Source organism: Podarcis raffonei, chromosome 3 (assembly GCF_027172205.1).
Source record: "Podarcis raffonei isolate rPodRaf1 chromosome 3, rPodRaf1.pri, whole genome shotgun sequence".
Classification (NCBI taxonomy): Eukaryota; Metazoa; Chordata; class Lepidosauria; order Squamata; family Lacertidae; genus Podarcis; species Podarcis raffonei.
The window spans coordinates 23,967,293-23,991,919 of NC_070604.1; the positions used below are offsets into that span (position 1 = coordinate 23,967,293).

A 24,627-nucleotide genomic window follows, 5' to 3' on the forward strand; every position below is an offset into this window, starting at 1 on the left:
TAAGGCAAGAAAACGGCAACTGACACACACAAAGTAAACATATTGCTATGCTATAACATACTGATCCAATTAGCAGAAATCCTTTTCATGGCAGCATTGCCTATGATTCAAGACAGAAGTCCTGAGAAACACATTGGCACAGTGTTAAATTGGCACAATAGAATGAATGGAAAGTGAAGTATGATTGTAGGCTGGATTGCCACTGCCTGGCATTAGGAAAGGTGCTTGTGAGCTTGAAATAGCTGCATAGCCAGGAGAGCTTTGGCAGGCCAAACCTTGCTGTATAAAAATCTGAACAAATAACGCGGTGCTGTCTGATGCTGCAAAAGTGGCTGCTTTTCACTCGCAGAGGGAACATCTTCTAAGGAATTGCTTTTTCAAGCATTTTGGCTGTAACAATTACATTCACATTTATCTGAGACTCCTGGCTGGGTTGGAAAGGTATACATCTGAAATAAAGATAAATACGTAAATGATAAATGAAATAAAGAAATGCAGTGGAAGGAAACTGGGTAAAAATCTTATTTTTTATTTTATTTTTAAATCTAAATTAAAAGGGCAGCACATCTCTGCGGCAAGGCTACATTTACCCTCCTTTCACATCAAGTCATTACTCTTAAATCCTACTAGACTGCAGGTGTTGGGCACAGAGCCTCTCGCATGCAGGACTCCTATGTCTTTTGCCTAGATATTCATTAGATCACTATAGCAACAGGTCCCCAGTCCTTCATTTGCTTCTCTGCTTTTTCTGAACACTGATAGAGTTGGGGACGCCAACAATTTTGTTTCCAAAAGCAAAATGTGACATATTTCTAGTAGCATATGTTTTTCCAAATATAGCAGCAGGTTTCTGAACTTCTTCATCTTTTCCTTTTGGATCAGTAGAAAGAGTTGCCTGTTTCACACAGTGGGGAAGATTGTGAAATGATATGGCAGCGTGTGACGCAGCAAGCAGGTCAGCATCATTTTGAATGAAGAATCTAGATGAGCAATAGCCCCGGCTGCACAGAACTGCCTTCAAAGGACAAGGAAACACCATCAAATGTCAACTGGTGCTGGGAGAACTGGGAGCAGTAAAAATGCCAGCTCCTGCCCACCTAGCAGTTCGAAAGCACTCTTAAGTGCAAGTGGATAAATAGGGACCGCTTTATAGTGGGAAGGTAAACGGCATTTCTGTGTGCTGCGCTGGTGCTGGCTCGCCAGAGCAGCTTCGTCATGCTGGCCACGTGACCCGGAGGTGTCTCCAGAGAGCGCTGGCCCCTGGCCTCTTAAGTGAGATGGGTGTACAACCCTAGAGTCGGACACGACTGGCCCGTACGGGCAGGGGTACCTTTACCTTTTACCCATATACTATCTGAAACCAAAGGGGTGCACTGATTGCAAGATGTGTTTTCAGCTCTCGTACCCCACTAGTCAGACGTGTATCACACTTGCCAGTGAAATGCAATAAACAAATTGGGCAGGTATGCCTATGGAAAACAACAATAATGCTCTAAATCTTTTATTACTTACTTTATTACTACTTACTATCACAACAAGCAATATTAGCAAGTGCTGTGATAGCTCTTTATATTGTTTCTTCAAAATATTAGACAGTATGAGCACAAGGGGATGATATAAAAAGGTAAAGGTACCCCTGCCCGTACGGGCCAGTCTTGACAGACTCTAGGGTTGTGCGCTCATCTCACTCTAGAGGCCGGGAGCCAGCGCTGTCCACAGACACTTCCGGGTCAAGAGCCAGAGCCGCACACGGAAACGCCGTTTACCTTCCCGCTAGTAAGCGGTCCCTATTTACCGTATTTTTTGCACCATAACACTCACTTTTTTCCTCCTAAAAAGTAAGGGGAAATGTCTGTGCGTGTTATGGAGGGAATGCCTACAGGTGGCATGCCTACGGATTTTCCTCCTCTAAAAACTATGTGCGTGTTATGGTCGGGTGCGTGTTATAGAGCGAAAAATACGGTATCTACTTGCACCCGGGGGTGCTTTCGAACTGCTAGGTTGGCAGGCGCTGGGACCGAGCAACGGGAGCGCACCCCGCTGCGGGGATTCGAACCGCCGACCATGCGATCGGCAAGTCCTAGGCGCTGAGGTTTTACCCACAGCGCCACCCGCTGTGATATAACTAAGGGTAAAGAAATATCATAGACACAAATAATAAAAATTCTTAGTTTGATAAATGTAAGAATATGCTGAAGATCAAACAGGATTTATCCTTGCCTGAAATTCATTGTTTCAAAGGCTTACGTTCTTCTGCGCCTTTAAGTACAACAATTTGTGAAGCAGTAGGCAATCCCTAATACTTCACCAAAGAGCTCAAAGTTGATTACTATGAATTATAGACTAGAAAACTAATAAAGAATTAGAGCAACAGGTGTTCATTCAAGGCATCAGTCATCAGCACACAGAAGCAGCAAAACTGCTGTTTATAGACAGACAGTACCTGAAGAGGCCCCGTGTTCCCAGGAAGGGGTTGGGGACAGAAACCAAGAACAAAGACTTCTCAGTGACCTTTCATACAATGATGTGAAATGAACAGTGATTTTTTTCTCCCTGCAGGTCATTATCAACAACTGGCAATTAGAAAATCTGCTTTAGTATCAAGCTACAAAAGTTAACATTATAGGAGCAGAGATGAATAAACTTCACTCTTTCGTGTATTCAGCTTAAAGGTGGATCCTGTGCTGTTGCGTTTGATCTTATCTGCTCTGTTTTCATAATAATTTGTAACCCAACAAATTGGAGCTTTCATTTGCTGTGTAGACTGCATAAGGTGTTGTCCGTCTCTTGTTCACTCTCCTTTCTAGAATCAAAGAGTTGCTAGTTTTGTTTTAAAACATGGAACAGTGATTAGAGGAGCTAGTTTTGGGGCAAAATAGCAGCAACAATCTCCCAGAAAAATGCCTGCAGAGCTCACTGCGTTACCTTGTTAGATATTAAGGAATATGATGTATTATAAGAGGAGATGGGGCTAAACACTTTCAAGATTCTCTGGGCTTGATGGCGGGTCAGTTTGCTCATGTTCAGGAACTCTCTCTTGTGCAACCAATAGTCAAAGAAAATGTTATGCAAAAGTGAATTATTTATAAATCCCAAGGATTTACCAAGTGAGGAACAGAGAAAACAGTGAGTGTGCATTAGCTGCTGGTGGTTGTGGTGTTGTGTGTATGTACGCACACATGAACCCAAAAGAAAGTAACTAAAAGGCAACTCTGAAATCTGGATTGTATGAACTGGTGGAAATAGAGCAAGCTGTTGTGTTTTGAGCCCCAAAACCCATCCCCCATGGAAATAAAGACACAGTGGAGACAGAATTTAGTTTAAATGTTAATGGGCAAATTTTGACCACAACTTTATTAAAATACACAAGTGTGACTGGTATTGGTTTAGGCATTGGTATCAAACTATATCTGGCTCCTGCCCCACCCTGCAGGAAGCCTGGAAGGGTAAACAACCAGCAGGGGGAGCTCCATCAATGCATATAGACTGGTGGTCACCCCTGGGGTTCCCAGGGGTCCTGGCATGGCCCTAGCCCCTCTCCGGGCTTCCGACGAGATCCAGACCCCCGGATTCCTTTAACGGAATACCCTATTCATTGGAGGGGCAGGTGATGGCCGCACCTCCCCTCCCCACATTCCCCTAAACCAATGCCTAACTGCCAAACCTTACAAAGTTGTGACGATTGCTAAGAGGTAGGCAAAAACCAAGTGGCCACAGCCAATCTGCCACATTGGGAAAAATTCCTACCTGGCCCCCATTCCAAAACAGGCGACCAACCAAAGTCCAAAGCAAGGCCAAACACGACCTAATTAATGGGTGGGTGGATGTTCGGCAGCGCGAAGCAAAAGGAGGTCCCAACATCGTGCTGCCAAATAAATACCCCCAACCCCCAACCTTGCCACACTGCTGATTGGCTAAAGGCCATTGGCATAACTGTGGCACCACCGGCTTGGAGCAGGGCAAGCACCACCCACAAGCCGGTTAGGGAAGAGTTTCAGGGCCGAGCACAACATGGACCCTCTGTTAGGAGGATCTAACTTTCTAAATATATGCAGAGCACATTCCTTTACAAGTTTAGACATCCCTCAGGCAAGGTGGATTTTGAAGAAGGAATTGTCACACATTATATACATTTTATGGAAAACAATACGTAGTGCTGAGATTTAGGTTGTCTCCTTAAAAAAAACTGACACACTGAATTCAGTGTAACAGGACTGCAGCCTTGGTATTAGATTGATATCATTGCTATTAAAAAAAAAAATGTGAGCAACTATATGTAATGGTGAAGGGCTGAATAGCAGTTTAGCTGTCATTGCACCATAAAATTTGAATAGCATTATTAGTTTTGAACCCATGGGGAGGCAATCTCCCAGGTAAAGTGACAGGAACAAGGCAAAAGAGAGAAGGGGAAGGGGGAGAACGACACCAGATGAAAACCATTCTTTAATTTTAAATGTTAAAATGCTAAAATCACAATAGAGACAAAAAGGCATTGAAACGTCCAAGTCCAAGTCATTATTATATTTTAAACTACAAGACCTTTATAAAGAACTTGTCAGTACTGAATCAGCAGTGGTTAGACTGACTTTAAAATGAACTTTCTTCCTTTTCCATCAATTTCATTCACTAAATATATTTCTCCAGACTTGGAGAGCCTTTGAATAATGTGCCTGCTCATGTATTGCAATTCAGCCTAATAGTCACAGTCATTATTCTCCTGACAAGTGCAATAGCATTTTTTTCTAGAGTCATTACTTGAACTTATGAAAACAAATCATTGCCTTAGTCATGCACTCCAGAAAATATTTCATTTTTTAAAAAACAAAAAAGTGTAAAACAAAAAATAGTACCTCATTCTTGAGAATGGTGGAAACTAGAGCCTGCCATGCTTTCAAAACAAATTACTGCAGCATTTGTTGTTGTTGTTGTTTTTAAATATGAATGCTTTTGTTAACATAGTCCGTGAAAGACTAGCGTGGATATTTTTTTTAGGTGCAAAGGAAGCTAAAAAGACAACCATTTCCCTTTTAGTTGTATCTTAACAGCAAGGACTGCAAATGACGTTCAGCTAGATGGAGTGCTAAGGAGCAGACTCAGATAGGATGCTTCTATGTGACTCCCATTAATAAACTGTGCAGGAGGAACATTTAGAGCCTTCCTTAGTTTTGTATATATTTCTACCTCACTGAGAAGTGGCATTATGTGCTTGGAAAATAAATAAAAATGCTCACAGGAAGGTGATTCTTCCAAACAGGTTAGTTTGAGTCATGGCATTAATGAAAATCATTCCCCTTTCAAAGGTCCAGAGATTGGGGTTGATGGTGAACTATTTCCATTTTGGGAGATGAACATTTCCCATCATCCCTAGTAGGAAATGCCCATGTGTTCTATGATGCAAGGCAGAAGGAGGCACTAACCTTTCAATGCTCTGCAAGGGTCCTCAGTTATCTAACAAGGCATGGGGAAAGCAGCAACCTAGATGAAGCCGCTATTGGAAGCAGTTACTCTTCCCCCACCCCATCCTGGTCCTCAAATAAAGCATTCCCCACCTTGGAGGCAGAATATGGTGCCATGATGGGGCGAGGGGATTTGCTCTCCATCATGCATCCACCAAGAGGTGTCTATGTTCCAGTGGGGGGTGCTAGACGAGGATTACTTCAGTTAAGTTGGGGGGCATAACTAATGTTCCGCTCACCCACCCCTAGTAAGTTTTTGTGCCTGCCCATTCATCTTTAGGTTTTATGGGCAGATGGAAGATAAAAGCAAACATAGCTTCTAATAATGTCTAGTAGTTTAAGGCTACAAATGTATCTTTTGGATGCTTTGATTGAAAACATGTCTTAGTGTTATGGACCAATTCGTTTCAGTATATTTGACAAAAGGAGTCCAAAGGCTACATCTTGATTTGATGCACTTTTCCCTTCTGCTCGTTGTAGCTGAACAGTTTCTAGCAGTTACTTGAAATTTATTCACCAGAATCCTAAAGATTCTATCAGACGAATAAGTGACATGAGCTGGAAATTTTTGCCTCAAGAAACAAAATCAAATTGATCATTTAAATATCTTTAGCTAATTGCAAAAGCAGTAGACCAGTCCATCCCATAGCCAGATGTTGCCATTATGTGATGTAAACACAGTGTAATGTAATGAGACAGCCATTCTTCTCAACTGATCTTCTTCTGACAACACTGGCGATGCTTTCAAACTTGGATGCATGAACAAATCTATTTTGTTTCAAGCATAATGAGAGCCAAGAGATATTTTTCTGCCTCTATAGTTGAATGCATTATAATGCATGTATAGGGAATGTGTGTTCAATGCAGCTTACTCCTTAGCAAGCATGAAGAGAACTGAACTGCCTGAGTATTTCTAAAAAATAATAATAATTCCAGGCTACTGTAATGATCAGGAGTACCAGAGCAATATATTTACTTAAACCATAAAGTACGGCATTACACTCTCTTGTTCCTGTCTTCCTTGTAAAATAGGACTAGGAGTAAAGAATGATCAGATAATCCTATATGTAGGTATCAGGAAAGTTATGAAAATGATATGGGCAATATGAACACCTGGCTTGGAGTAGGAATGCAATCATATACATGAAGTTAAATGAGTCGGGCTCCCAGTTAAGTTTATAAAACAAGGGTGAAGACCCTACGGTCCTGCAGCTTGTGTTGGACTCAAACTTCCAGTCAACCAATTTTAGCGAGGAATGTAAAAAACAACACCACCAAAACACATAACCAGTATAAGACTGCAGATCAATACAAAATATAGGAGAAACGATAACCCAACACAAGCAAGCAGTAGCAGTAAGTTACAAAGGAAGAAAATCAACAACTAATGTATGAGTAATTATTTATCAAGCAGGTGATTTCAATAACAATCAGAAGTTTTTATACTGAGGGATACTGAAATACGTACTTAACCTAGTAAAACAACAAAAAATATTATGAAATTTCATGAACAAACCTACAAAACCCAGAAGTGACTGGAGGGAGAAGCAGTCAGAACAACTGCAGAGCAGGTAAACCTTTGCCATCTCTCCCTGCTTTGCATTAAATGCTGCTGTCCTGCTCTCCCTGCAGAAAGAGAGCCACTGGATCACACTTTGAAAAGAACCACTCCCGCACTTATTTGCAGCAACTGGCCTTGATCCTGGGCTGGGTGCAGAGCGTTTTTTTAAAAAAATATGTGTCTGACTTCTGAAATACAGAGGGATCAGTGTTTGAGGTTTTTATCTGATGATTAGTGGGCCAGAGTATTGTCTTGTTTATTGTTAGGGGTTTTTTTTTGTAAATTTTATTTTTCATAGTGTAACAATAGCAGTTCCAAAGCAGCTGAAAACAAAACAAAACAAAACAAAACAGTCACAGTGTGTTGAATGTTTATTGGTAGTGTGCTGCCAAAGTTTTCTGTCACTGTTAATGGGGCTACGTGTGTGTGTTTGAATATATTGTATGGCTATTGTATTTATATATACATTTTCCAATGTAAGCGCTTATTGAGCATTAATCCTGATATGTATATGTGTAGGTTATATGACATTGCCACTCCACAGGTGTTATTCTGCACTTCCTACATTATGTTTGCTGACTGGGAACAGTTGTGGACCACAGGTATGAAATTCACGGCATGCAATACCTTAAGAGAGAATATTATGAAAATGATATACAGGTGGTACATGACCCCAGTCAAGCTTGCAAAAATATATCATCTGCCCGATAATAAATGTTGGAAATGCAAAGAAACTGAAGGTACATTCTTTCACCTTTGGTGGACGTGCCCAAGAATTAAGGCTTTCTGGGAAATGATCTATAATGAAATGAAAAAGGTATTTAAATATACCTTTCTGAAGAAACCAGAGGCCTTCCTTCTGGGCATTGTCGGCCAATTGGTGCCAAAGAAGGACAGAACGTTTTTTATGTATGCTACAACAGCAGCAAGAATACTTATTGCAAAGTATTGGAAGACACAAGATCTACCCACTTTGGAAGAATGGCAGATGAAGGTGATGGACTATATGGGATTGGCAGAAATGACTGGCAGAATCCGAGACCAGGGAGAAGAGTCGGTGGAAGAAGATTGGAAGAAATTTAAAGATTATCTACAGAAATATTGTAAAATTAATGAGTGTTAGAATGATGTTGGATTGAAATTAAGTGGTTTCCAGCTGTAATGCTTTAAGAGAATATGAAAAAAAGGATTATAAATAGGTAATAATATAATGGTAAGGATTTGCTGAACTAACAATTTGGGGTGGAATACAAAAAAGGGAGGTATGAGGAAACAAGTTAAAAGAAAATAAGCAACTGAAAATTTATGTGTGTTTTTTTAAAAAAAAGTTTCTTTATTCTGTATTTTTGTTATTTTTTTATTGTAATATTATAAAAAATCTTAATAAATATCTTATAAAAAAAATATTCTGCACTTCCTGCTGCGGTTTTCCCTGGATTTTTGTACTGGGCTTTTTGTAGCTTGAAAAGCAACAGGATAACTGTAAGAAAGAAGCCCAATTTTGTGTGAGTAATCAGGCCACCTGGAAGCACCCCGAGTTATACTGACTTGTTTCACTCACTTCAAGCAGTCCTCCGGTATTGCCTGTGGTAAGAATCACAATCTCACAAAAGACCATGCCCTGTGTTTCTTTGTAAGACATTGTTCCAAATATGGCTACTTCCAGGGATCCATGCTGAGATGCAATGGGCAACCTTCTCCAAAGGTAAGTAGTATTTCAGCCTTGCAAATGACTGAATTATAGAATAAGAGCTGATGGAAGAATGAGGCAGAGTGGTTCAGTAGAACCTGATTTAAAGGAGGTGATGCTGGAACTTGATGCAGCTGCAGGGAGCAGCTAATTAGGTCTCATATAAACCCTTCATTATTTATGTTCCAGGGCACACTAGCAATTCTATGGAACATATGAAGATGCTTTAGATAGCTGGCTAAGTGCTGCTTTTGTTAACTTGTCAGCAGCTCAGAGCGTCTCAGGCAGAAGTCTTTATCATCATCTGAGATGATCTGAGGGTGCCAGGAACTGAACTTGTGACCTCCTGCATGCAAACCATGTGCTCTGCCATTGATTTGTGATCTGTCCTCGTTTGCTCTCACACTGGTTTGCTCCAACACATATCTTTAGCACCTGGGAAGAGGATATGGGTTTTATAATTTCCCTTTGCCCTATATGCCAACACTCCACATACATAGGAAAAGTGGAAGACACTACAGAAGTTGGTAACATCTCTGTTGGTGAAACTGTCCTTTTTTGCAGCTTATGAAATTATTCCAAATTACCTCTTCTCCCCTCCTGTTGAAGGAGTGATTTCTAGCTTTTTGAAGAAAACTGTTTGATTAAAAAGACTGTTCTATTTTCCTGCTTAGCGGGATGAATAAAGAAAGTTGCAACTCGTCAAATCTGCCTTTGAGGCATTGTGATTGCAACAAAATAAATTGGCATGATGCAGGCAGGAAATCTAAAGAGCTTCCCCAAATTTACAGAAATATACATAGGTAGAACAAATTTTACATACACCATTACAGTGGTACCTCAGGTTACAGTCGCTTCAGGTTAGACTCCGCTAACCCAGAAATAGTACCTCAGGTTAAGAACTTTGCTTCAGGCTGAGTACAGAAATTGTGTGGCGGTGGCGGGAAGCCCCATTAGCTAAAGTGGTACCTCAGGTTAAGAACGGTTTCAGGTTAAGAACGGACCTCCGGAACTAATTAAGTTAAGGTACCACTGTACTGGTTTTCCAAAAGAGAGAGAGGGAGAGAAAGAACTTTTGACTTGATAAAACAGATTATTCCCCCCCACACACCATGACTTCCAGAATGAAACTAAATGTAGGAAAAGGGATGTTTTAAACCAGGAATGGGGATCCTGCTGTTCGTACTTCTACTTCCATCATCCCTCACCATTGGCTATGCTGCCTGGAGCTGATGGGAGGTGAATCTGGCAACATTTGGATAGCCACAGTTTCCCAATCTCTGGTTTAAATCCCCAGGTAGAACCATTTTGAGACCCAGTTCCTAATTCAAGGTTTCTCTCCTGCTCTGCAGTGCCATTATTATTACATTGCTCCACATCCATTACTAAGGCTGTTGGGTTTTGTGCCTGTTCCCATGGCAGAGTCGGCAATTGCAGCAAGTGCCTTGGTGGGTGCATAGCTTTTCTAGGTATGTCATACTTCAAAGTAGCATATCTGATATTATATGAATCACCACCACCCTATGTAGTTCAGCAATGTAGGCACTTTATTTTAATAGGGGGTATCATGGCGTGCAAAATATTGTTCAAGGCATGCAATATAGATTCTAGAACAATACTTGTTTATTATCTAGTCTTAAAACCATCACAAAACAAATGCTCCCAACCCTCTCCAACCCTTTACTTTGACTTATGGCTCTTGTCATATGCCGGTGTGGTTGCTTGAGAGCAAACAGGTAAAACTCCAACCTGTCTTTTCCAGGCTTTATTATCTGTACAAAACCATTTACAGTGCAGAGCGTCTCAAGTCCATGTTTGCTCAGTCGCTAGCAGAATCTGTGAGTGGGCGGTCCTTATACCTTCCCCAGCATAAAAGTCATTTGATCCCCACCCTTCTCCTCTCTTCTCTGTGCGCAAACCTACTACGCAGAGTGGGCATTGGCAAAGGGGGACTTGCCTCCCCTCCACTTTGCTCAGGCTCCGTGTTGCAGCTCTCTCTAGCATCTTCTGATCTCTGCATCCCTTCCCCACTCCCTCCTCGCTGGAGGAAGAGCTGCTTCGCACAATCTTCGGAGGCTCCCTGTAACACAACTGCCCTTCCACCTCTCACCTCTGAGCTGATGGCAGTTCCCTGACAGCTCTGAATATCTGACATAATTAATGGGACACTATTCCCATCTGGAACTGTGTACACACTATTCACCAACAGATGCAGCTTAATTCATCCAGGTATTGTTATGATGTAATTATCAGCCCTAGAAAAAGGTTATAGGAGCTGTCATTCCTTCAGTGCCCCAAGAGTTGCAGTTTTGGGCATGCTACTATTTTTGTAAGATGGCTAGATAGCCAAACTGTTACCCACCCTTCACAGTAAGGTCTGAGAAGCAGACAGGCAACCCTTGCAGCTGTTTCAGGGTAAATGTCCCAGCCAATCTCTGGGCTGCTGAATTCTGCACAAGTTGCAACCTCTGGACTTCCTTCAAGCAAAGTGCCACACAGAGCCAATTGCAATAGTCTAATCTGTAGGCTACCAGAACCATTATAATGTAAGTACCCTTGGGCTAAGAGAAATGCATAGCAAACATGTGTATGGAGACATTCTAAATGACTGCAGCATATTTGCAGCCTGGCATCAATACAGAGAAGTCAAGGAAGCTGCCTGTGCGCAGAATCTCCCTTGTGAACAGGGCACACTGGAGATCTTGCTCACATGCAATTGCCTGTTCACTTTGAGATCCACCAGTGGCAAGTCCATGTGGGGAGGTGCCCTAACCCCCAAGTTACTGCATCCAAATTTTACTGTGACTAAGCTACAGGAACAAGCACTTTTTATGAGGAATTCTAACTTCAAGTTGAGCACACTCTTCTCATATTAAATTTTCCACTTTTTTTAAGTCAAACGTATAAAACTCTTACCGGAAATCCAAGCCTGTCCTTTTCCCATTTTCAGGAACACCTGGATCAGGACATGTGTCTGATGCAACTGCGTCCCCACCTTGACTCACTGTAGAAGACAGAAAAAAAAAGAATTAACAGTTAAGTTTGGGAAGATTAATATGCGACTGTCTTTGCAATATACTTTAAATACAACTTCAGGGAGGTAAAGTCGTAAAGTTAAAATGCCTGAGTGGATAAGGAGAAGAAGGTTTTAAAAAAATCCATATAGGATAAAAATGCAATAGAGTTGCTCGATTTCATAACCACTCCTACATGCAATTTTTATGGAGGCTTGTTGTTTTGGTGCTCATTCCGATATAAATTTATCCTGCACACTCTTAAAAGTTCTATTAATTCTAGCCTGGTTAATAGGGGGAGGTAGCTGGTAGATTATACATTTTGTGGCTTGTCTGCTTTGCAAGAAAAAAAATACTTATTTGTTCCTTTTTTAAAAAATGCATAGGAATTACAAAGGAAACAAATCTTGCTTTAGATGTTTATCACTCACACTCCATTTTGCCACCTGCTACATAGGGGATATTAATACCTTTCATGGGGATTACAACTAGATAATGTATGAGAGAAACTTTATGTGGGATAAATCAGCTTCATAAAACCAACATGCTTAATTCTAATGCATGAATGGGTAAAGATCACAGAGAAAGCTGTCCTGCTAGGTTTAGTTAAGTCACACCCCCTCACCTTGGGATGAAGGATTACCAGTAAAGAGGCCTAAACTGGATGGTTCAAGTTTAAACCGCATGGTTTAATGAAGCCATCTTTGTTTCTGTACAAATAATTTAGGAAGTTTTGCCAAAGTCTTTTTTCATGGATAACCTCCCTTTCCATCCCCTTTTATTTTTATATTTGCAAAGCAAATGTGCACATCTTAAATGTGCCTAAGTTATGGACTTACTGTATCATCCTTCTTTCAAGTTCCCTCTCTTTCGTTTCTTTTTTAACCTCTTACAAAGATGTTTTAAATGCATTGGAGCATCTTTTTAGACTCATTTCTCATAGTATAGACTCAGGTCTTCCACACATTTTTCACTAACAGCAGGGAGCCAGTGTAAACATTGGATTAAGTAGTCACCATGTCCCCAGTGGTGATGTGAGTTGGATCACAGACAGAGTAACAAAAACCCACTCCTTTTGAGAATAATTGGCAAGTAATAATGGGAACCTGACTTTTGGCATCTGCTTGATCAGTCCGAAAACTTCATGTGCTGCCAAATATATATATATATAAGTACTTAGAACAGGGATGACTTTACTGCTTCATCAGTGCTGTGATTCCATTCTGGCACTGCATTTCAACGGACATTGTTTTGCTGATAAATTCACCAGTGCAAATAATTGTGATCTCTGGCTAGTCATCCCTGTGCTGACAGCTGCCTTGGTTTCAATCAGATCAATATATATTGGATTATATACAATTGTATCTCTCCATTTACAGAAGGCTCTTTAATCCAGCAAAGGCTTCCATTGAGGGGGGGAAAGGAAATGATTCCCCTATGCCCCCCAAATCTGCTCCAGAGAGTTGGAGGAGCCCTTGGAATAGCATGGCATGTGCCCTGGTGAGATGCGGAAGGGAGGGGAGGATTTGTGAAAATTAACTTTCCTCCCCTTCCAAGCCTCTGTTGGGTCAAAGATAATTCCATCAGCGGAGGGGCAAAACTAGGTATGACTCACTATCCATTTATCTTGTCACTCAATTTTCATCCTGCCTATTCATGCCAAGATACTTAAACAAGATTACAGTTGTTGTTTTTAGAAAAATCAATTAATGTTTAAAGCAGAGAAGAATGAAACAAAGAAATATGGGTAGTAACAATACAATAAAAATATTTTAACACAGTCGGGAAGGCAACTATCCAACTAGCACTAGAACTCACTTTAGATGACTTCAGATCTTCCGAAACATGGGGTGAGAAAGACTCCAATGGACATAGGGGACATTCGGAAATTTTGGTAGGAATTTGAGCCAATCTTGGAACCTCTCATTCTACTCATTTTTTGATACATGGCCCTGGATATTTTGACTTGTGTTCATATTATACTTAAAAAACCAAAACCCACACAATTCAAAATTGAAAAATTGTACATATAATACTCAAAAGGACAAACACAATTCTCCATCAAATTATTACTATTCTTGCTTAAAACAAATGGGATTTAAATGTGCCCAACACTATTGTGACACTGCCCTGCAAATAAGATCAACAAATCATGGTGGATCTGAAAACCTTATTGATCTCCATGAAGACACTTGGTGATCAGGCAGGGATTTAAGAACCCACATGTACCAACTTAGAATGATTTCATTGTGCAAAATGAATTAGAAATGTCCACATGGGTTATAATAGATGACAGCATTTGAATTGAGAATTTATGGGAGAGTAGGTGTAAAATACGGTTTTTGTTTCAAAGCAGTGATAGGTTTAAAAATGTGATAAGGCAATATGACTAGGTATGTTTGTTTTTGTCAAGTTGGCAGAGGTGATGGGGAAGCATGACGACAAACAGGTTATGTACAATCAAGAGATAAAAGAAATTAATTCTGTCTGTTCCAAAGGCATCACAATTCACAGGCAACAGATGAAAGGCTTGGCGTATCTCTCTCTCTCTCTCTCTCTCTCTCTCTCTCTCTCTCACACACACACACACACACACACATATATATGCACACACAGAGACACATACATGCACACTTGTGAAAAGAGGAAGATGACAGAAGTTGAAAATGTGTTGCTTTAAGACTTTAATATCTCAATTTTGTTAGTCACTGTAATATAATCTACGTACCTGCAAATAGAAAGCTCGTGTTCTAAGTGCCAAATTGCTGGCCGCAAGTATTACTTCCCCCATAAAACTGAAAATTGCATTCATTACAGTACATTTCAGCATACAAATCTCCACAAATCTTTGCCTTGGCTAGGCTATTAATTCAAAAAGGCACAGAATATAAACTGTTCTCCCCTATCTTTCCCAGCTAGTGAATCAGAACGCGTTTGTGTGTGTGTGTGTGTGTTTCCCCCCTCTGTATTTATACAAAATACTTTTCTTCCCTTTAGCAGTATCTGTCTTCAAGTGGCAGAAATTATGACAACATGAGAGTTGAGAAACCACCAAAAATAATATTTTCATATGGATTAAAAATCAACATTTAACTTAAACTGATGCACAGCGTAAATTAATAATGCAGAGTTTTAAAGAATAAAAGCTTTACTGAATTAAAATAAACTTCTTCATAAACAACATGGTTCCAAACAGTTTGACTGAGATTACATACTGACTCTGCTCACAGCTGAGGCAGACTGACTCTGACTGACATCTTACAGAGAGCACAAAGTGAAACTGCCTGCTAAGTCACATGTCAGAGTGACTCAACATCTAGCAGTTAGGCCTGAATAACTTTAGTAGGCCCAAATGATTGTGCAGTCCCAGCACTTCCCAGCCTGCTTTGCTGCTTCTGCTCTCATGTGTCTTTGTCACATGACATAAACATACTGTACAGATAAAGTCGGACGCGAAACTACTTTTCTCAAGCCAAGTTCCAAGTTTGGTTTTTTGTTACCCAGCTTTTAATAAGAGTTTGGACTTGATATCCCGCCCTTCACTCCCCTTAAGGAGTCTCAAAGCGGCTAACAATCTCCTTTCCCTTCCTCCCCCACAACAAACACTCTGTGAGGTGAGTGAGGCTGAGAGACTTCAGAGAAGTGTGACTGGCCCAAGGTCACCCAGCAGCTGCATGTGGAGGAGCGGAGACGCGAACCCGGTTCACCAGATTACGAGTCCACTGCTCTTAACCACTACACCACAATGGCTCTTTTGAATATTTTTAGAATATTCACAGGCTTCACCCAATTGTCAGCATAGGGTGGAGCTGCTTTTACATCACAGAGACACATTAAATGTAAAGCACCAAACACTAGCAATCCATGTGTAGTTACTTCGCCTAACAGACTAACTACCGCTTTCCTGTTCCTTAGCTCCAGCCGTTCCCACTGATGACTCATCAGCTTTAAGTGGAAGCTGACATAGGGCTGCACAAAAAGTATTCCCATGCAACGATGGTTTTAGCAGGAAACGAACCAAGGGAGCAGCTCTCGAACAGAGTTTTTGTCACTTTGGGGTAAAAATATAATGATATAAAAATGAATATATACAAATGAGTTGCAGTAAAAGGTACACACTTTAATACTCTAATTTACCAGGAACATTTAGGGAAGTAGTCTTAGTCCACTGACCACATACCACCCTCTGACCCCCGGGGATGAAAGCCTTTTCTTCACCACCAGCGGTTGGGTCCTTTCCCATTTGGCAGCTTTGGGTGGTTGGGATAGCCACCAAGCCTGAAATTTTGAACTGCCCAATCATGGGCAGGCAGGGGGTGGAGCCTGGGTGATGGGTGGGAGTCAGAAAGTCTTCACTCTGGTCCACCGCCTAGGAATAAAAGCCGACTGCACCTGGGTCACTCAGTGCAGTTGACCAAAGAACAACCCTCCGTCCCTCCTTCACTTCATGCTGCTGTTGTATAACTTGCGTCTTAACCTTCATTGGCTTCCTTTCGCATCATGTATATTGACCTTGCTATGGTTTGACAATGGTTGCTGTATTCGGAGCCGGGAAGGAATTTGCCTGCAGACAAATTGGGCCCATTTGGAGATTTTGCCTTCCTCGTAGCAAGTGTCACAACATTTGGTGAAAAGGGCATTGGGTGAAATCCTAGTCCAGGCATCCCCAAACTCGGCTCCCCAGGTATTTTGGGACTACAATTCCCATCACCCCTGACCACTGGTCCTGTTAGCTAGGAATGATGGGAGTTGTAGTCCCAAAACAGCTGGAGGGCCAGGTTTGGGGATGCCTGTTAGTCCATTAAAGGGTTTGGGGTAAAGTGGTGCATCATCCTACCTTTTAGCAGATGCCATCACAGGGTACCCGGTTAGAGGGGTCTAAGTGGAAGCCTCTGTCCAGAAGCCAGGTCTGGGGCAGGTGGGCCATAGGACTTCCAGCAGTGGCTGGGATTGGGCCACATGAGTGGACCTGTGTCTTGACATAGTCCGTACCCTAGGCATGACCCTGCTTAAGCCTAAGCCAAAATCTACCTACATCTGTAAGCAATAAAGTTGTGGCCAATATTTAATCCCATATCATTGCCTTGTCAAGTTTATTCCATTACACTATCACAATTTTCTTCACCCACTAGGGTGGAGGTTGGGTGCTGTGATTGGGTGCACAGCATTTCTGCCTGTTATACACAGGCAACAACCATACCTATTTTAAAAAAAATCTATAGAAGAAAACAATACATTTTTTCATCTCCAGTTTTAAATCTCTCTTGTTCAGAGTGTTCCTGAGACATACTGTCTCATCCAGAAACTCCTTTTTGAAATGCTATATTCCCTACAACTGCATGACATTCCATAACAAACTAAATCCAGCTCTGCATAAAATGAACTGTCTCATTGAATATCATGAAAACAAGGTGGAGAAAAGAAAGAAAAGTAAATCAACACTGTGGCTGATATGTAGTGCTTTAATGATGTGGGTGAACTCTTGTGATGAATAAAATTAGGTCTGCCACCTCCATTTCTTTCTGCCAGAGTTCCTGTGCCTCAACCAACTGTATGGAAAAAAGGAAATGCAGCCGGCGAAGTTTTTCACTTCCTGTGTCTATATGCTGGGCAAACTATTGCTTATTGAATTTCTCTTTTCATGCAGCTATTAAAAGTCTAGGAAAAAGTTAGCAACTGATTAGGGTTATTCTATTTATATACTGTTTCCTACTAAAAAGAAAGTCTCCGATTTACAATGTTAGAAAGATGTGTATTAGATTATAGGGCATGTATAATGATATGGATATTATAGAAACAGTTAAAATCAAAATTGCTGTCTATGCTTAGAGTTAGAATTGCTTGTTCCAAACAGTATCCATAAGCAGCAAGAATCTTGCCCTCAGCAACTATGTTCTTTAACATGAGATTAATAGCTGGCCAGACAAGAGGAGGAAAACATATTGGAATGTAATGATAAGGAGTTAGCACAAACGAGAAAGTAGTAGTAGTCCCAGCAAAGGAAGAATGGATACAAAAACTTATGGAATATGCAGAAATGATGAAACTTACCAGAAGAATAAGAAATCAAGATAACAAACCTTTCATAAAAGAATGGACATGGTTTATTGAATATTTACAGATAAACTGTAAACACTGGCAGGATTATTGTAATAACCTGCAGTTTCATATATATTTAAATATCAATAAATGAGCAAATTACTGTAAATTAATTAGGATATGCAGAAGATATTTAAAATAAAATAAATTGAACAAACCACAGAAAGAGGGGGAAGTCAAGTTTTGAAATGTCAAAATGAATGTAAAATCAGTGAAATGTATAAACCTGAAAAGTATGTATGTATGTATGTATGTATGTATGAATTAAATAAATAAATAAATAAATAGGAGTTAGCACAAACAAGGAGGATTGCCAAGGACAAGTTTGGGAGAGAAAGGTAACAGAGTATGCAAGCCAAAACCTGCTGAAAAGGAATGATTGAGGATGACACCTTAATATGATAATGGGAGTTTCTAAGTAGAAACTGAATTTACCTGATAGAAGAGTATAGAGGAAGAACCTAAGGGCATGTACCAGGGTCAGACCATGCTTGTGGCAATAGCTGAACATCCAACATGGTCTTAATGATTAATAAATCTTTGTTGAGCCTACCTTGTGTACCTGACTCCTCTTTCCTCAGAGGCTTCTGGAAGTCTACTTCAAGGAAGGAACCTTAGGAGTTTTCCTAACAGCAGCCAATGTCAAAAATGCAACGAAATGAAACCAAACAAACCACTCTAGATCCCCACTCCCCACAACTGGACAGAGAGCCTGGAGAAAGAGATGGAATTTCTATAGACTACAGCAACTCCCCCCTCCCCAACCCTCCAGTCTTCCATGATGCTGTACAGAACACATTGGTGGGCACAGCTGGGTGAGGCTAACTCTACCATGCTCACCTACCCAGCTCTCAGTGATATAGACCAGATCAGCCTCCTCCTTCATAATCGGAACTCAGAGCCAACCTGGTATTCAGCAACAGCAGCTGCAGACCCGACAGCTGGCTGATAGGACAACTGGAACTCTGCAGGTCGGAGGAGGGGCTGACTCGTGACAGTCACTAACTGCCTGTGCCGTGTGTCCCCTACCTAGCCTGCCCCATCCCCACACATCCCCTAGCCCAGAACCACTGCAATTGGGGTCAACCCTGCCTCTCTCTTCCCAGGCACACACTACGTCACTTACTTTTAAAACAACAAAAACCCCAAATTTAAAAACACATAAGTTAAAAGCTGTTCAAAAACAATTAAAAACATTTTAAAGAGGGCAATTAAAACAGCAACAGAAGGCCCCCACCAACAAAAACCCCTAAACCATACCCCAGCCCAAGAATCTGTTTGGCCATCCTTTGTACTTTGAACAGCCATGTGTTCGGTTGCAAGAGTGAGTCAGCACCCTGCCTTCCCAGGCTAGGTGGAAAAGGCTTGCAAGGCAGGGAACAGGCCCACTGGAACTCACAGCAAGGCTGCCTCACATGAATGCTCCCTTGTTTCCTACAGAGCTTCATTTCACCCATGAATGCTTGCAGCTCTTATTTGAGGACGCTACTGAATGTGAATCATTGAGGTGAAACGCTGCTGTGATTGTATGGACACATGAAACTATATTGGTAAGGTGAAATCTTGCAAGCTAAGACTTTTGCCATCTCAGTTCCTTTCTCCCACCCAAAATTCCTACCCATCAATCAGTGCCATCTCACTATTCACAGATATATAGCCTATCTGCTCTATATGTCCATGGCGTTCCCTGTAAAATGTGAGAACTATGTTTATCTTTGCTCAACCATGCACACTTACATGGGTGCAGATCTATTGATAAAACCCCTAAGCAATCTCAATAAAACTTAGGATCCATGCACAACATCGATTTGACTTACCTTTACCCCTACAATAAAACAACCAAAGCTGAAATTCTAAACACATTTACTAGTGAATAACCTCATGGATTATCATGATGTATAGCTGATTGTATTGATAAATTGTCAACATGAAAGAAAAGAACTTTGCACAGCTGAGCACAAATTGAGGAAGACAAGTGCTGAAAAAAACTAAGTTGTCATATTACACCAGGACACAAGACCAGTTTGTGAAATTTGCATCTAGAAGCCACATGCAGTCAAATGAATGACAAATTAAGAACATGGCATCAACCCGAATAGGTCATTATTTTGCATTAAAGAGTGGGAGCAGCAGGAATGAAACTGCTTTTCCGTTCTGTCAGATATATTCTCTCCATTTTCTATTCCTTGCAGTCAATAGAACCTTAATAACAGAATACTCCTAAAGTCACATTTGCACTAGATGTTTGTCCAAAAGTAACTGTTATCTCCAAAGCACTTGTTTCAACGTAATATAAACTATTATTTTTGGAAGTCAATAACTTGCATATAAACGTTCCTTTTAGTATGCACAGATAATCTTACCCAGAGGCTGTTGCTTGCCATTTTAATTACAGTGGTACCTCGGGTTACAGACACTTTGGGTGGGACCTCAATAGAATGCTTCAGGTTAAGAACTTTGCCCTAGGATAAGAACTGAAATCGCATGCCAGCAGTGCAGCGGCAGCAGAAGGCCCCATTAGCAAAAGCACACCTCAGGTTAAGAACCGTTTCAGGTTAAGAACAGACCTCAGGAACTAATTAAGTTCTTAACCCGAGGTACCACTGTATACGACATTGAAGATATGTTGTTGTTGCTGTTGTTTTATCACTGGTCTATGATTTTCCATAGAAGAAACTGGAAGAAAGCCTGTATTTCCAATGCCGTGTCCATTCCTATGGAAGCTGTGAGATTCTGCAATTGCTACAATATGGGATCTTCTATCTGACCATTCAAAGCTTTAATTACAATTCCCAAGAAACAAAAGTCTGGCCTGGGTGTTTTTGAGTATGCAGAAATTATCCCTTTAACTCTACAGAGATTTCACCATTCAGTTGTTTATGGGACCTCAATAGAATGCCTTGGATATCCATGATGTTTCCAAACATGGACATTTCTGCATAAATATGTGATTTCCCCCTGAAAAAGCTTCCTTCCCCTGACCTCTTTGTTTATACAATGGGTTTCACATCTAGCTGCTACTCCTGGAAAGTTCAGCACTAATAACTGTGCATTATCTTCTTTCCATGCAAAGGCTGTGAAGAGCAATGAAACCAAGAAGCTCTCCCCACCCCACCCCAGCCTGCCCCCTGCACACACCTGCCTCTGCAGCAATTTGGAGGAAACCCAATTGGGGAAAACCCTTCCCTGTACAAGTGAAAAGCTTGCATAGGCTTGAACCTCCTTATCTACTTCAACTCTATAGCAAAATGACTTCTCTAGATTTACTGACATGGAGAAAAAGCTTGCCACATTCACTACTGCCCTTTTGGCTGGCTCCCATAAGAAGTTTTGCATACAACTGCACCCAGTTAAGTCATAGTCAACCACACACACACTGAGTAAGATTTGCAACAGCTTACACAGAAATGGCATCACTGAATCAAATGTGGAAAGTTCAGGATATTTATCAGCACCAATAGGGGCAGTGAGGGCAGCTGCTCCCCCCACGCCCTGCCCCAAACGTTGTCCCTAGGAAAGACGCAGCACATTTTTCTATTTGAAAGAAGACCACTTCATTTCAAATGGCCAGCCACTGGTGTGCACACACACACATTAAAGGAATGTGCCCCGAGTCCAAAATTTTGGGGCCAATTTTGAACCTCCACCCTCTCTGAAAGGACAAAGCATTCATATTCTTCAGATCAGCACTAATTCAAATATTCTTACTCCCAGGGTTTACAATGCGCTGAAAGCAGTTATTGGGTCTTAAAGGGCACTTTCTACTACGATGTTGTATTTCGCTTGACTGGAGGGAGTAAAGTACCTCTTACATGCTCCAGTTCTGCATGACACTAGAAAGGATATTTCCAAGGGATAAACCCTCCATAAAATCCACTCTGTTTGATTAGATATTTCACAGCTTTCAAATTGATCAGATTTAATTCTTGCTTTCAAAGAATATACTTTCCAAACCAGCTGCAGACTTAAGTCAGGCCTTCACAAGGATTCCACGGAGAAAGGAAAGTGAAAAGGAGTCTCAACTGATGTCTCTATCAAGGACAAAATAAGCAACTGTTCCCAATTCTATGAGTTGTAGGTAATGCAAGATAAAGAAATGTATTTTTAGGGATGTTTTATTATGATTAAAAAAAATTATTTAATTTCTATAATGCTAAATATATTTTAAAATATATCTTAAATGGTGTACTTAAAATATTACAAAAAATACACAAACATTAAAAAAATACATTACTACAAAGCTACTAAAATATAGAAATTTGTTTCCCCCCTCCTTCTCCGGGTTCTCACCTCAGGGTCCAAACAAACTCTCAGCTCACCACAAAAATCACACAAGAAGAGATCCTGGAAACAGCAGACATCACCCTAGTCTCTCACTCTAGACTTGCTTTTTATTGGCAAGTCCAAGGTAGATGGTACTTCCTCAGGGTTCCCTCAGCTTTGTCTCATTCAGCTGCATTCTTTGCACCCAGTTCCAAGTTATCACTATCTCCTATGTATCTTAAGGTATTTATCAAATACAGGCTATTTGATTAATATTAATCTGCATAATAGTTAGCTGTTATATGCATTCGAAATTCCACTTACATTTCCCCTACTGCATTAGAAAACTTGCTGGATCCTTACTTATCAGAAGCACAGTCAGAGACAACCACAAGCAAGGTAGATATTTCATTTCTAAATTACAATGAAAAAGGAAAAGGGGATGAGGGTTTGGTAATGCTGGTCTCATCTTGCCTATATATAATGTTGCAGCTCCTCCCACCCCCAATTGGTTTTTCATTAATGCCAATATTACTTTCATTTGTTTATTGGCATGCACTGTACACACAACCTTTCCTCCACCGAGTAGTTCATGACAGTGTATAAGGTACTTCCACAAAACACTAGGTCAAGCTGAGGGAGGCTGTTTGGCTGAAGGTAACCCAGTGAGGTTCATGGCCAAGCGGTGATTTCAACCTCGGTTCTCCCCTGTTTTAGTCTGATATTCTAACCACTACAGCAAGCTAGCTCTTTGAGAAAGACGAAACCCAGTCTTAATTCAGCTGAAAAAATATAATGAAATATGGCTTTATATGTATATAAAAAGTCTTAATCATATGTTCCATTATAAAGCTGTGTGCTCTGTTAGTATGATACAGAGCTTAGTTTTCACCCTAACAATCAATCTGTCCGACCTAGAGAGTACTGTATAAAGCTTGGTTACCAAGCTTTTATAACCTGAATCACTTTTGAGCTATACAAAAATCACGTTTGTGTTTGCTGCAAAATAGTTGTTTACTCATTTTTACCTCACAGAATGAAACAGAAGGGCTCTGTACTTTGGAGACCACTAAAGGAGGGGGCCAATATGCACTCTCACTAATATCATTAATTTATATTGTTATTTTAGCTGCATATAGCTTTTAAGGGGTAAAAGACTGCAATACAACAGAAGAAAACTAACTTGAAATGCAAACCTACACCTACCTTTGCAAGGTATCAAAGAATAATAAAAAATGGGATACCTGAGTAGTCTTTAACCACTTAGAGCACAATATTTGAGTCGATGTCTACTCAAAATTAAGTTATACTGAGCTTGATGGGTAAGCAGGTAGAGAACTGCAGCTACGGGATGTAATAGTAACATGAGCCCTATTCAGGCAATATGAAATTCACTGTGACTAAAAATGCTCATGAAATGACACACATACATGGAACAAACCAGATGCCAGCCGCCTTCTGAAAGGCATTGAGGCATATCCTGAGTTCCTCCAGATCTGACTTAAAGATTATCACATGCAAATTTAGTTGCCAAGTACAGGATACCCAACTCCAGTGGGATTCATCTACACAATTGTGATTTGAAGGCAGATAGCAGACAGAGGTGGCCGGATTCATATAATGGCTCACTATTAAAGTCTTTCCCCATTTTGCCAAGCAAACAAGGTGACCAGTTCTTGGTCCTTTTCTCACTAGGATGGGCAAGGTAAGAAATGGAAAAGGAATTGCTCATCTCAAAGTCCTTCGTTTCCCTACTAGGTGGCATTAGCTAAGAACATGATTTAAACCCCAGACTCTCTAGTTGTTAGCTGGCTCTTCTAGCTCCAACAAGGCAGAACCTACCCAGTGCTCCCCAAGACTCAGTACACTTCTGATTCTCTTTAAGAACATGTATACTTTCCTGCTCCCGGCGCTAAAGGGCTAACACATATCCATAACAAGCGCAGGTCATACTTCCAGCAAAAGATCCTAAACCTCTCAGCAGTGTGTATATTAAAATACAGGAATGCTGGATGCATACATGTGAGTCCAGGTACACACTTGTAACATTCACACAGTTTAAAACTAAAGTCACCAACTGAAAAGCAAAAGCACACTCCATAATGGAATTTGAGCTCTACCCAAATATAAATTGAAATTCTTCCATTGTTTCTGTTTGGCGAAACTGCTTTTATATTAGGCTTCCATAGCTATTTTTAAGCATCATGGCCATAAAACCTACACTCCACATTTTCCTCAGTATTATTCTAAAACCATCTGTCACATAAGTCTGCCCAACAAGATGGCAAGAGTCAATTTGGCTGAAACCTACATACTTCTAGAAGGTCTCTCATCATCACAACTGGTGCCTGCTATTTAAGCCAAGTAGCACCTGTTTCACCAAGTGATTAGTAGCGCAGTGAGATAAGCAAGCAGGGCTTCTGAAGTCTAATGAGAGAAGATGGAACAGCTTTAAAAGACAATACCAAGATAATGAATACTTTAATTAATGCTTTCTGATCTGGTTCTCTAACAATAAGCCACAACGTATCTGCTATTTATTTT

General features: G+C 40.7%; 1 protein-coding gene across 2 annotated transcripts in view; it reads right to left on the reverse strand.

Moving 5' to 3' along the window:
- CSMD1 (CUB and Sushi multiple domains 1) overlaps positions 1-24,627 on the reverse strand; it is a 949,519-nt gene that overhangs the window by 291,644 nt on the left and 633,248 nt on the right. For both annotated transcript variants that reach the window (XM_053380819.1, XM_053380818.1), the window contains exon 8: positions 11,624-11,711. In XM_053380819.1, the coding sequence (XP_053236794.1) occupies positions 11,624-11,711 (88 nt within the window). The remainder of the gene's footprint in view (positions 1-11,623; positions 11,712-24,627) is intronic.